At 36.5% G+C, this 12,208-nt stretch overlaps 2 protein-coding genes across 8 annotated transcripts in view; both read left to right on the forward strand.

Annotated features, from left to right (window-relative positions):
* Positions 1-9,388, forward strand: part of LOC128029077 (guanylate cyclase soluble subunit alpha-2-like) — a 174,570-nt gene extending 165,182 nt beyond the window's left edge. The window contains exon 10 of the transcript XR_008187298.1: positions 9,026-9,388. The gene's annotated coding sequence lies outside the window, so the exon portion shown is untranslated. The remainder of the gene's footprint in view (positions 1-9,025) is intronic.
* Positions 1-12,208, forward strand: part of LOC128029078 (platelet-derived growth factor D) — a 28,580-nt gene that overhangs the window by 2,705 nt on the left and 13,667 nt on the right. For 3 of the 7 annotated variants that reach the window (XM_052616562.1, XM_052616556.1, XM_052616558.1), the window contains exons 2-3: positions 9,707-9,917; positions 11,191-11,368. In XM_052616562.1, the coding sequence (XP_052472522.1) occupies positions 9,707-9,917; positions 11,191-11,368 (389 nt within the window). The remainder of the gene's footprint in view (positions 1-9,706; positions 9,918-11,190; positions 11,369-12,208) is intronic. The other 4 variants (XM_052616557.1, XM_052616559.1, XM_052616560.1 and 1 more) reach the window with 2 other exon arrangements.

Raw genomic sequence — 12,208 nt, forward strand, 5'->3', positions numbered from 1 at the left:
TAGTTATAAACCTTGACAGACACATAATGACAGAGGCCTCAGTCACAGATCTGTGTGATTAAGTCGTTTGATCTTGATGTGTGTGTGTGTGTGTGTGTGTGTGTGTGTGTCAAGGTGGGCATTTTTCAGCACTGGATGTTTCGTGTCTATTTAGCTCAGTGTTTTCCTCACAAAATCAAAAATCTGAGAGTTGCATGTCTGTGTGATGACACATCTCTTATTTCCATTACTTCTTTGAATTTAGAGATTGCAAACGTCGTCTTATTCCAGAAAGAATGGTGTTAATTAGGGAAGAAATCGATCAAATACTGAAGCACTAAAGGATTTGATTGCTTGTCATTCAGTGTTTTGCAAATCTCAATTTCCCTGCATAGTCCCAGCTTTCAGCTTCAGCACTTTACTGGGTGAAGAAAAACAAAAAAACTGCAATGTGAAGGAGGAGTTGTAGTTTCATGTGATTGCATAAAAGCCAGATTACATGAAAGCTTGATCAATTCATTTGGTTACCGCAGTTTTTTATGATAAATTTATATTAATTTGTAAAACACAGAATCCAGAAAAACAGAATTTGTGAAAAATAAGTCAGATTTCACACGGCCCTATTATTAATACTTTTTTTTTTTTTTTTTTTTTTTTTTTTTATTCAATTATTCATGAACCCATTTGATCACCAAAGTTTTTGAGGAAGAAAATAGTTTTTACATCATTAAACATTAGAAAAAATAAACCACAAAGTCTACTGTAATACTGTAAAAAAACAACAACAAAAAACAAGTATTAAACTGATAGAGATTTATGAATGAATTACTGAAGGTTTTGGCGATATATTTGTATAAACCCAGAAAACACAGAATTTAAAAAATGTGGAAAAAAATAAAAAGGACTGTGTTTGTGTGTGTATGCGTGTGTCTGTGTGTGTGTATGTGCTGTCAACACTCTCCACAAACTAAGAAGAATCTGATTAGGGATTCAAAAATAAGGAAATGTACATATAATGCTTCATTATCTGTGATGAACGTGTTCTGGAGGCTTGTTTCCTCTGAGCTTTTATTTCTGCAGTTATATGTTTGTTCTGTTCAACATCAACGCCTTGTAAGGAATATAAACGGCCACCTAAACTCTTTCCTTTCCTAAATCCTCCCAGGAACACGGCGGTTTGTGTCCGTCGTAATATAATTAGGTCTAATGCAGGAAAGTGGAAACAACACACTGCAAAGGCATTCATAATCAAATCAATAAGAGCATATTGTTTATGTTAGATTACAGTAGCTCTAACAGTACAGTATTATCTCAATAACAAACTCTGTACAATCACATAGGTTCTTTAAACAAGTTAAAAAGACTTCTGAACAGTAAAATAATTGTGCACTTGAAATTAATTAATGAAAGATAAGACTGGGTTTATTGCATACATTTGTAGTTTGGTTACATCAATAATTGTTTTCCTAACACACAAGCCTTTTGGTTCTCATTGGTTTTAGTTAATTATAACAACCCTGATTTTTTTTTAATTTTTATATAGAAACATTTTTTTTTTTTTTTTTTTTTCCTTTTTTTCTTTTTTTTTTTTTTTTTTTTCAAAAAAAAAAATCTTTTTTTTTTTTTTTTTTTTTTTTTTTTTTTTTTTTTTTTTATTTGCACTTTTCACAAAGAAATAACATCCTTACAAAATTGTGATAATATAATGACAATAACAGGTAAACAAAAAAAAAAAAAAAAAAAAAAAAAAAAAAAAAAAAAACACAAAATCAGCTCACACCCTAAAAGTAAGGGTTACATAGTTTCTATACACATACATGGGAATTCACTAAGTCGGGAAAAAAAAATATTAGAGATTATAATACCCTCAGATAAATCCTCTTGCCAGGATGGAAGCAATGTCAAATTCAACATATGTCATAAAAGGTTCCCAAATTTTATGAAACTTTTCAGTCTTATCATGTACAATACAAGTCAGGTAATCTAACGACAGATATTCAAGAATAGTTTGATGCCACATCCTAATGGAGGGAGCCTTATCTGATATCCATTTTAAAAGTATACATTTCTTTGCACTGAAAATCAGAATATTAAAAAGCCTAATTTTGCACTTATCAAGACCCACAGGAGGAGACACTCCCAGCAAATAAGTCCTTGGATCTGGAACCAAAGTAACCCCCAAAATTTTGTTCAGTTCTTCAGAAACTCCCCACCAGAACCTCTGTATCTTGTTACAAAACCACAAACAATGAGTAAGACTACCTATTTCTGTCTTGCATTTGGGACAGAAAGGAGAGCAATCAGCCCTAAATCTGCTACGCTGGGAAGGAGAAATGTGAGCTCTGTGAAGAATCTTGAGCTGGATAGCTCTTACTTTATTACATATACTCAGACTCTTTGCATTTTCCCAAACCGTACACCAATCTTCCTCTGTTACTTGTATATTAAATTCCTTTTCCCAAATTATTTTAAGAAAATGAGTGGAAGTGTCAAGATACTCTGATAACACATCATAAAACACTCTTATAGATTTAATCGAGTGCATTTCGAAAAGCTGCTTCTCGATTTCTGAAGAACATACATTAGAAAGAAGTGTTGTATCCTTTTGAATATAATTTCTTATTTGTAAATAGCGGAAAAAATCCAGCCCATCTAAGTTGTATTTTTGGGAAATCTGACTAAAAGACATAAGAATATTATTATCAAAAAGATCTTTTAGTTTAGAAAGCCCCTTAAGAGCCCACTGTCGAAAACGTGAATCACTGATACCTGGGGGGAAATCTAGATTGTTACATATTGGAGTATAAAGCGATGTTAAACATGATTTGCCCTCAAATCGCCTAACAGACTGCCAAGCTTTCACAGAATTTACAGTAATTGGGTTTGTACAAGCTACTCTAACTGTCTTCATTTTTTTAATAAAAAGCAAATTTTGAAGAGGGACTTGTGATTGAAAGGACTCTATATCCAGCCACAATGAAGTTGGGTCTTCAGAAATCCAGGTAGTTATATAACGTAAATGGGCAGCAAGTTGATATCTTCTAATATCCGGAAGACCCAAGCCACCCATATCCTCTGGTAAACGCAATATATTAATCCTAAGGCGAGGTCTTTTATTAGCCCATATAAAAGAACTGAACCATCTGTCTATATCTTTTAATGTTTTCTGTAAGAAAAGAACTGGAATCATCTGAATCGGGTATAATAATCTTGGGAGAACATTCATTTTCAAAAGAGCAATGCGCCCCAGCCAAGAAATAGGTAGAGTATTCCATCTTTCTAGATCAAGCTTAATACGATTAAAAAGAGGAGTAAAATTTGATTTAAACATCTGGTCAAATTTAGGGGTTATATGTATTCCCAGATATACAAAGCCCATCGTAGACCACTTAAATGGGAAAGAAAGTGAACCTGAAGGGACAGTTTGTAGGTTACCAAGTGGCATAGCTTCAGATTTACTAAAATTAATCTTATAGCCTGAGAAGACGCTAAAATCTTTAATGACACTTATGAGATTAATTATAGATATGTCCGGTTTAGATAAGAAAACGAGCACATCGTCAGCAAAAAGATTAATCTTATGTTGCCTACTGGCTATAGCCAAACCATGTATACCTGGATTTGACCTAATTGCCTCAGCCAAAGGTTCTATTACTAAAGCAAAAAGAAGGGGTGATAATGGACAGCCTTGTCGAGTGCCCCTACTGATCCCAAAACTGGAAGAACGTAAGCCATTAGTTATAACAGCAGCAAGAGGGCCTGTATACAACAGCTTCACCCAACTAACAAATTTTTCACCCAGACCGAATTTAGATAATGTATAAAACAAGTAAGGCCACTCAACTCGATCAAACGCCTTTTCTGCGTCCATTGAGACAACAAGACTGTCCATTTTCTGCTCATGTGAAAACTGAATAATATTTAATAGTCTACGAATACTATTTCCAGAGTTACGTCCCTTAATAAAACCAGTTTGATCTTCTTTAATAAGTTGAGGGAGTAAATCTTCAAGCCTTTTAGCAAGAATTTTAGAAAGAATTTTGAAATCACAATTTAATAGGGATATTGGCCTATAAGAGGCACAATCTTCTGGTTGTTTTCCCTTTTTAAGTATCAGAGAAATATTAGCTTCCCGTAAGGAAGGAGGTAGAATACCATTCTCTAATGAATAATTAAACATTTCTAAAAGAGGGTCTACCAAAACATCTTGAAACTCTGAATAAAATTCAGAACTTAGTCCATCTGGACCAGGGGCTTTCCCAGTGTGCAAACTCCCGATTGCTGATAACACCTCCTCCTTTAAAATAGGACCATTAAGAGCAAGCTTCTGATCCTCCAATATAGAAGGTAACTCTATTTTAGAAAAAAACACATCCATAAGGCTTAATGAGTTACACGGGGACTCTGCTTTATATAGTGTTTTAAAAAAGTTAACAAATGTATTGTTAATTATTGTAACATCAGAAGAAGAATGCCCCTGATCATCCTTGATTGAAGATATCATTTGTGAGTCTGCTTTTTTCTTAGTAAGATAAGCCAGGTATTTCCCTGGCTTATCACCATGTTCATAGAGCCTTTGTTTAGCGAACCTAACTTTTCTCTCAGCAGAACTTATATGCAAGGACTCTAAAGCAGAACGTAAAGCAGTAATTTCCTTTAATTTTGCTGACTTCGGATTTTGAACATAATCACTCTCTGCTCGTTTAAGTTTTGTATCTAGAATGTTCTTCTGTTCTATTTGCCTCCGCCTCTTACTAGAGGTGTAAGAAATTACAAGACCTCTTGAAAAAGCTTTAATCGTTTCCCATAGCAGAGACTTATCTTCTGTAGAGGGAGAATTGATAGCAAAAAAAGATTGGAATTCTGACCTAAAATAAGAACAGAATTTGCTATCCTTAAGAATGAAAGGGTTAAATCTCCAATTCCTCGTTTGATTAAAAGGACTCTGCAACTTTAAATGTAAAAAAACAGGAGCATGATCTGAAATTATAATTTTTCCAATAGCGCTGTAATCTATAAATTGTAACAGTCCCTTAGGAACAAAGAAAAAGTCTATTCTTGTGTGGCAACAATGTTGTTTAGAATAGAAAGTAAATTCTTTATCAGCTGGATGCTGTGCACGCCATGCATCAACAAAATCCAAATCTTCACATAAAGAATTAATAAATTTAGCCTGAAATGAGGGAGTCAAACCTGAAGGTAATTTGTCCATAAGTGGGTTCAGTTGACAGTTAAAATCTCCTCCCACAATAGAACGAGTAACCTTGAATTCCATCAATTTGACGAATGCATTTGTTAAAAAATCACATTGATGACCAGGGGGAAAATATACATTCATAATGGCGATTTCTTCGTCTTGCAGCAAACCCTTCACAATCACATAACGCCCATTTTTATCTTTGATACAATTTATCAGCCTGAAAGGTAAAGATTTTTTTAACAAAATGGCCACTCCTCTACTCCTCGATGTAAATGAGGAGAAAAAGACATGACTAAAGCCCAGCTGTTGCAATTTAAGATGTTCTTTATCATCAAGATGAGTTTCTTGTAAAAGGGCTATATCAACATTCTCCTTTTTAAGCAATGTGAGAATTGACTTCCTCTTCACGGGTGTATGTATCCCATTAACGTTCCAGGAACAAATTTTAAGCATACTAACTGACATGTTTTATAATAAGGGAGAAAAAGAAGAAGAACAAAAACAAATCCCGACAAAAATGTTTCCTATAGCAGAAATACAGTCCCATGTTAACATCAAAGGTGAGCTGAAAAGTGCAAAACAAAAACAACAACAACAATAAACACGTAACTATAATACAAGAAACAGTACAAACTGTACTCAGATTAGAACCAGTCATTACTCTGAAATGGTTCAAAAAACGCAATTCAGTGTAAAAGGGACCCTGAACGACAAAAGAAAGTTGGTTACCCCGTACCGCTGACAGACCTGCGGACCTTAAACGCACACTGCATGTCCATGTGACAGAGGGCCTAATTTAACCAAAGCCGAAAAGAAGAAAAAGAAAAAGTGTATCTGTCTACATATTGTGGCGTACACATACCCAAGTCCTTTTCATTGCCAGCATGACAAATGAAAACATTCACAGGGATATTCCCTCCTGCGACGACAAGAATTTGTCCACCTCAATTGGATCCTGAAACACGTTAGTAGCTCCTCGATATGTGACCTTGAGAGATGCAGGATAAAGCTGCGCATAAGTGGCACCGGCTGCCTTCAGACGCTTCTTGACCTCGTCAAATTGTTTGCGTTTACGCAAAACCGCGGCTGAGAAATCCTGAAAAATTTTCACCTTGGAGTTTCCGAACATCAAAGCCTTCTCACCGTTACCCAAATCTCTCGCTGCTGCGATGACCCGTTCCTTGTCTACGTAGTTATGAAATCTCACCAAAACTGCCCTTGGATACGGGGATGCCGTCTTGAGAGCTCTGCCTGGAACGCGATGGGCTCGTTCAATCTTCATGCGGCCAGATTTCGTTTGAATGCCCAGAGAGTTCGGCAGCCAGGATTCGAAAAAATTAACAGGGCGATCACCTTCTGCATTCTCTGGGAGCCCAACAATACGTATGTTTTTCCTTCTCCCTCTGTTTTCCAAATCATCCACATGTTCTGTTAATTCCCGAATTCGTTTCGCTAGCGTCTCCAATTTACCCTCGACCGGGGCGGCAGCATCTTCCACCGCGGAAATTCGATTCTCAGTTTCGGTGATTCGTTTTTCATGATCATCTAGCTTCTCGTTCTGTTGTTGCAAGAGCTGTGACAGTGGACTTAACTTTTCATCAATCAATTTCGAAATGTTTTCTGTGACTTCCTTAATAATCTGTCGTGGGCCCGGTTCGGAAACATTGATGCTAGCATCTGAACTAACAGTAGCATTATCCTCACCCTCACGGTTATGCTCTGTCTCTGATTTGCTCGAATTTTTAGTGTTCCTTTGAGGCATGTTGGTCGATTGCTTCAAAAAGTAGGTGTCTAAACTCATAGCAAACTATGCAGCCAGCAACACAAAAAATAATGAGCTCCTCCGCCGAAAATAATGATAAATGAATGTAATAGCCCGCACCGTCTGAATAACGCGACCGTTCTCTAAGCCGCCATCTTGGATCCCCGAAACATTTATTTAATAATGCAACTTTAAGACCAGATTTTTCAGTATTATGTATTTCACATCAAAATATACGAATTAAACCGAATTGACTGGAAATGGAGACATGGCAGCAGATAAAGAGTTAATTCTTCACCCAAAGCATAAATTCCGATGGAACATCTGGTTGCTATAGATACAAGAACAAACATTCTAATAGAATATTGATGCTCTAATAAACTGAGATGTAATATAAGGCTCTAGACGTCCAGGAATAGATTCTGCTTTGGGTTCCAACTCTGTAACAGTTTCAGCATGATCTCTCACTCATGCACAGAACATCACGAGAGGTGAGAGAATCTACAAATAGAGACACACACACACACACACACACAGGGAGGGAGTCTGAGTGTGTCGTGTGTCTTGATGCTTCTGTAAGTTCAGCTGAAACTGTCTGACAGCAGGGACACACACACACACACACACACACACGCTCGCACTCATAAGTCATAAAGCTTTAAGCTCATGATTGACCTCTGACCTCTATCTGTCAACAGAAACACATGCTTTCTGTTCTTCTGTCCTAGAAAATTTCTCCATGTCTTCAGATGATTTATCTGTTGAGAAATATCACATTTCACCCCAAAATCAAAGAAAAAAAGAAAGAGAAAATACATTTTGCATAATTTTAATGGCCAGTTTGCTTACGAAAATTTGTTTATTTTTTGCATTTCATCTTTTTCTTTCTCCTATATTAAATTCTATTTTATTACGTTTTTATCAAATGTTATATATATATATATATATATATATATATATATATATATATATATATATATATATATATATATATATATATATATATATATATATATATATATATATATATATATATATTTTTTTTTTTTTTTTTTTACATATATTTTTTTTATTTTAGATTTAGTTTCTTGGGCATTGATTTGATTCATTGATTGATTAAATTATGACCTGGGCAATATGGAAGAATACAATTGTCGTTCACTCTTGGCATCTAGCTCTAAAAATGAAATGCCATCGTTGAAATTTTGAAAGAGAGAAACAAAGACTGAACATGAGAGAATGAACTACTGTTTTGATGAACTGGACAGATGTTTAGTTCTTATTGAAACATTGGTTGAATGGTGGAGTGTTTTCACCGTCGTGAGATTATATTTGATACATGAAGAGTTTCTCTTGTTATTCCTTCAGCCACTGATGCTCACTATCATAGGATTGTTTGAATTTGTTATTTTTATGTAAGTATGTTAGTGAGAAATCATCTATTTCTGATAAACTTGACCCTAAAAAAGACACATTTAAAAAGTGGGCAGTTCCTGACCAGAATAACCTTCATTGTGGGACACACACACACACACACACACACACACACACAGGGTCAGGCATTCTATTGTGATGCATTCTAAGTCAGTTACTCATGAGGTTCTGTTTCTGCTGAGGGTTTGTCTTAGAAGTGTTTTGAAACATAGCCTACTTTCTTCTGTCCTGATGCATACATTTTTTTTAGCTCTTCACAATAACAGACGGCAGCTCATACTTCAGCACGACAAACTTTAAGAGCTTTTAGAACTGTGTGTGTGACGAGTAAGTGAAGTAAGAGTGTCTTCGCTCTCAAAAAGTTGAAGCAAATTGGTGCTAAAGAAGTACAGTGCATGAGAGATTGTGTAAATGAGGCTGATAAACTCAAAGCTGCTAGACTGTGAGTATCACACTTATAGACGTGACATAAGAGAGTAGTGTGTGTGTGTGTGTGTGTGTGTGTGTGTGAGAGAGCTAGAGTGGGCTTATTACTGTTTGTTAAGTTCATTTAAAAGCTCATTCCTCAGCAGGTTTTCTTGGTGATGGATAGTGGCCTTGTTCCTGCAGTATAGCCATAATTACAAGTGTTTGCTGCATGCATGGATCAGTTGTGTGTGTGTGTGTGTGTGTGTGTGTGTGTGTGTGAACGCCGTGGGGGTCCTGAGTCAAGGAGCTTTTGGAAATGAAAACATCATCATGGATGCATCGTTTTTACATCAGTTCAGGTCATCATCAATGTCTTCATTACTTGATTAGTGTATCATTAATTTTTATTTTTTTACAGTGATCGGATGTGCTCATTGGTCTGATTTAAAGATTCATGAACTGTCACTTTAAATTATCTATGTTTTACTGTTGCAAAACATCGGCTATTTTTAATATTTTACTTTTGTGGCCTAAAAGCATGCCTGTCTTTTTCTGTAATCCTGTCGCCATTTACTTCTCTTGTGTGTGTGCGCGCGTGCGTGTGTGTGTGTGTGCGTGTGCGCGCGCGCGTGTGTGTGTGTGCGTGTGCGTGCGTGTGTGTGTGTGTGTGTGTGTTCTGAGATTCTGTGGTCCATTTCAGTGAACTCTGTTCAGGTATTATTAGGGATTTTAGTTTGCTTCCTCAAGAGAAGTTAATTGGTCTGTTTTCCTGAAGAGAATTAGATTTTTGATCTGAATTCACAGAACTGAACTGGGATGAGCTGAAATGAAACGGATTCTAACCTTTACGTGTTGTATCTGTGTATATCTGTGTTTGTTTGTCTCCGAGAGTAAACACACTAACTTGTCCAAGTTGTGGCCAGTAACAGACAGCAATCGCCTCACAGACTTGTACCGGAAGGAAGAGGTCATAATGGTCAACGGAGGAGGTCACGTCCAGAGCCCGCGCTTCCCCAGCTCTTACCCCCGAAACCTGCTGTTGTCATGGAAACTGCTCTCGCCGCCGCACACGCGCATCCTGCTGGAATTCGATGCTCAGTTTGGACTGGAGGAGGCGGAGCATGGAGTCTGCAGGTGAGGCGGAGCTTCGGATGGATGAGTTCATGAATAATGAATTCTATATATTTTTTTTTTTTTAAGTAGAGAATGGAGTTTTCGATTGAGGGCGGAGCTTCAGAATGAATGAGTGTATGAATAAAGAATTCACTCTTTTTTAAAAGTTTATTAGATGTATTTAAGTCTTTTTAGCGGAGGCGGAGAATGGAGTCTGCAGGTGAGGGCGGAGTTTCGGGATGGATGAGTTCATGAGTAATTAATTAGATGTATTTAAGGCTTTTTAGAGGAGGCGGAGAATGGAGTCTGCAGGTGAGGGCGGAGCTTTGGGATGGATGAGTTCATGAATAATTAATTAGATGTATTTAAGGCTTTTTAGAGGAGGCAGAGAATGGAGTCTGCAGGTGAGGGTGGAACTTCAGAATGGATAAGTTCATGAATAATTAATTAGATGTTTTTAAGGCTTTTTAGAAGAGGCGGAGAATGGAGTATCGAGGTGAGGGCGGAGCTTCAGGATGGATGAGTTCATAAATAATGAATTAGATGTATTTAAGTCTTAAGTGGAGGAGGAGAATAGAGTTTTCAGGTGAAAGTGCAGCTTCACGATCAATTAATACATGAATAAACAATTAGAACTATTTAGGACGGAGAATGGAGTCTGATGTGAGGGCGGAGCTTCAGAATGGATGAGTTCATGAAGAATGAGTTAGATCAGTTTAAACTATTGTGAGACTGATTTTGACTCTTTGGGTTGGTCTATATAGAAAATATTTAACAGTTTAACAAGCATCTAAACCTAAAGCCCTTCACAATGCTATTAATCTGATTCATTCATAGGAGCTCCAGGCGTATGTCCTACATGGTTAAATCATGTTGTAACACGTGGTATGCATGGAGAATAACAGGTTTGGTTCACGGATTCCTGTGGTTCTCATTCTGCATTTCTGGGCTAGAAATAAAGGCCCGAAGAGTTAAAACATGATATGAATATTTAATGAGCAGGAAGCCAATCAAGAGTGAGCATCTGACCTCAGCTTGTGTGGAGTGACTCTCGGGTTACGGGTTTGTCCTTGAGGTTAGAGGTTTCACTGTGAATCTGATACTTTATAAAGAGCCTCGAGACATCAGGACTGAAAATAAAGCAGGAGAAAACAGATGAGAGATGAGGTGAATTTAGAGGATGAGAAAGAGGCGTGAACTGAAACCAGGACAGGAAAGAAACTTAATGTGGTGATGTTCTGATAGGTGTGTGTGTGTGTGTGTGTGTGTGTGTGTGTGTGTGTGTGTGTTGCAGGTATGATTATGTGGAAGTTGAGGATATTTCTGAAACCAGCACCATCATCTGGGGCAGCTGGTGTGGTCAAAGAGCTCCGTCACGGATCATATCCAAAACAAACCTCATCAAAATCACCTTTAAATCAGACGATTACTTCGTAGCAAAACCAGGATTCAAAATCTGCTATTCACTGCTGGTGAGTTTCACTGCTGGGAGCATTACAGCACATTAACCTCCTTTAAAGAACATTTGCATAACAATTTCACATTAAACTGTGTTTTTTTTGTTCAATCACATGTTTGGGGTGATGCAATTTTATTTTTGAAAGAAATAAATACTTTTACTCGGCAAGGACAAATGAAATCGATCAGAAGTGACAGTAAAAACTTTATAATTTCATGTATTTGAGATTTATATCTCAAACACGTGCTTGTTCTTTTGATCAAAGAATCTTGAAAAATAAAATGCATCACCGTTTCCACAGAAATATTGAGCAGCACAACTGTTTTCAACACTGATAATAATCAGAAATGTTTCTTGAGCAGTGAATCATCATATTATTCTGATTTCTGAAGATCATGTGACACTGAAGACTGGAGGAATGATGCTGAAAATACAGCGGAGCATCATAGAAATAAATTACGTTTTATTTTATATTCACACAGAAAAGACTTGTGTGAAATTTTAAAATGTATTTTTTTTTTTTTAATTTTTTTTTTTTAACAAAGAGACTCATCCTTAATGGACAGAAGGGTAAAAAAGTCTTACCAACCCAGAGCTTAATATGAAATATTACACACACACACACGAAAAAAAAGTCTAAAACAAGAATTATCGGTTTCATATCAGGTTTATTTACTGTAGCTTTTGTGAACACGCTAAAAAGTGGATGCTAGTGGATGGTTGAACGATAGCAGATTATATATTATATATTTTACAACATTTATTGGGACTAAAGCCATGCTGCTTCCTATCTGCATAAATATGCATTATGTTTTCTCTGTGTGTAAATCTGTAAATTTGTGCATCATTCCAT

Source organism: Carassius gibelio, chromosome A15 (assembly GCF_023724105.1).
Source record: "Carassius gibelio isolate Cgi1373 ecotype wild population from Czech Republic chromosome A15, carGib1.2-hapl.c, whole genome shotgun sequence".
Lineage (NCBI taxonomy): Eukaryota > Metazoa > Chordata > Actinopteri > Cypriniformes > Cyprinidae > Carassius > Carassius gibelio.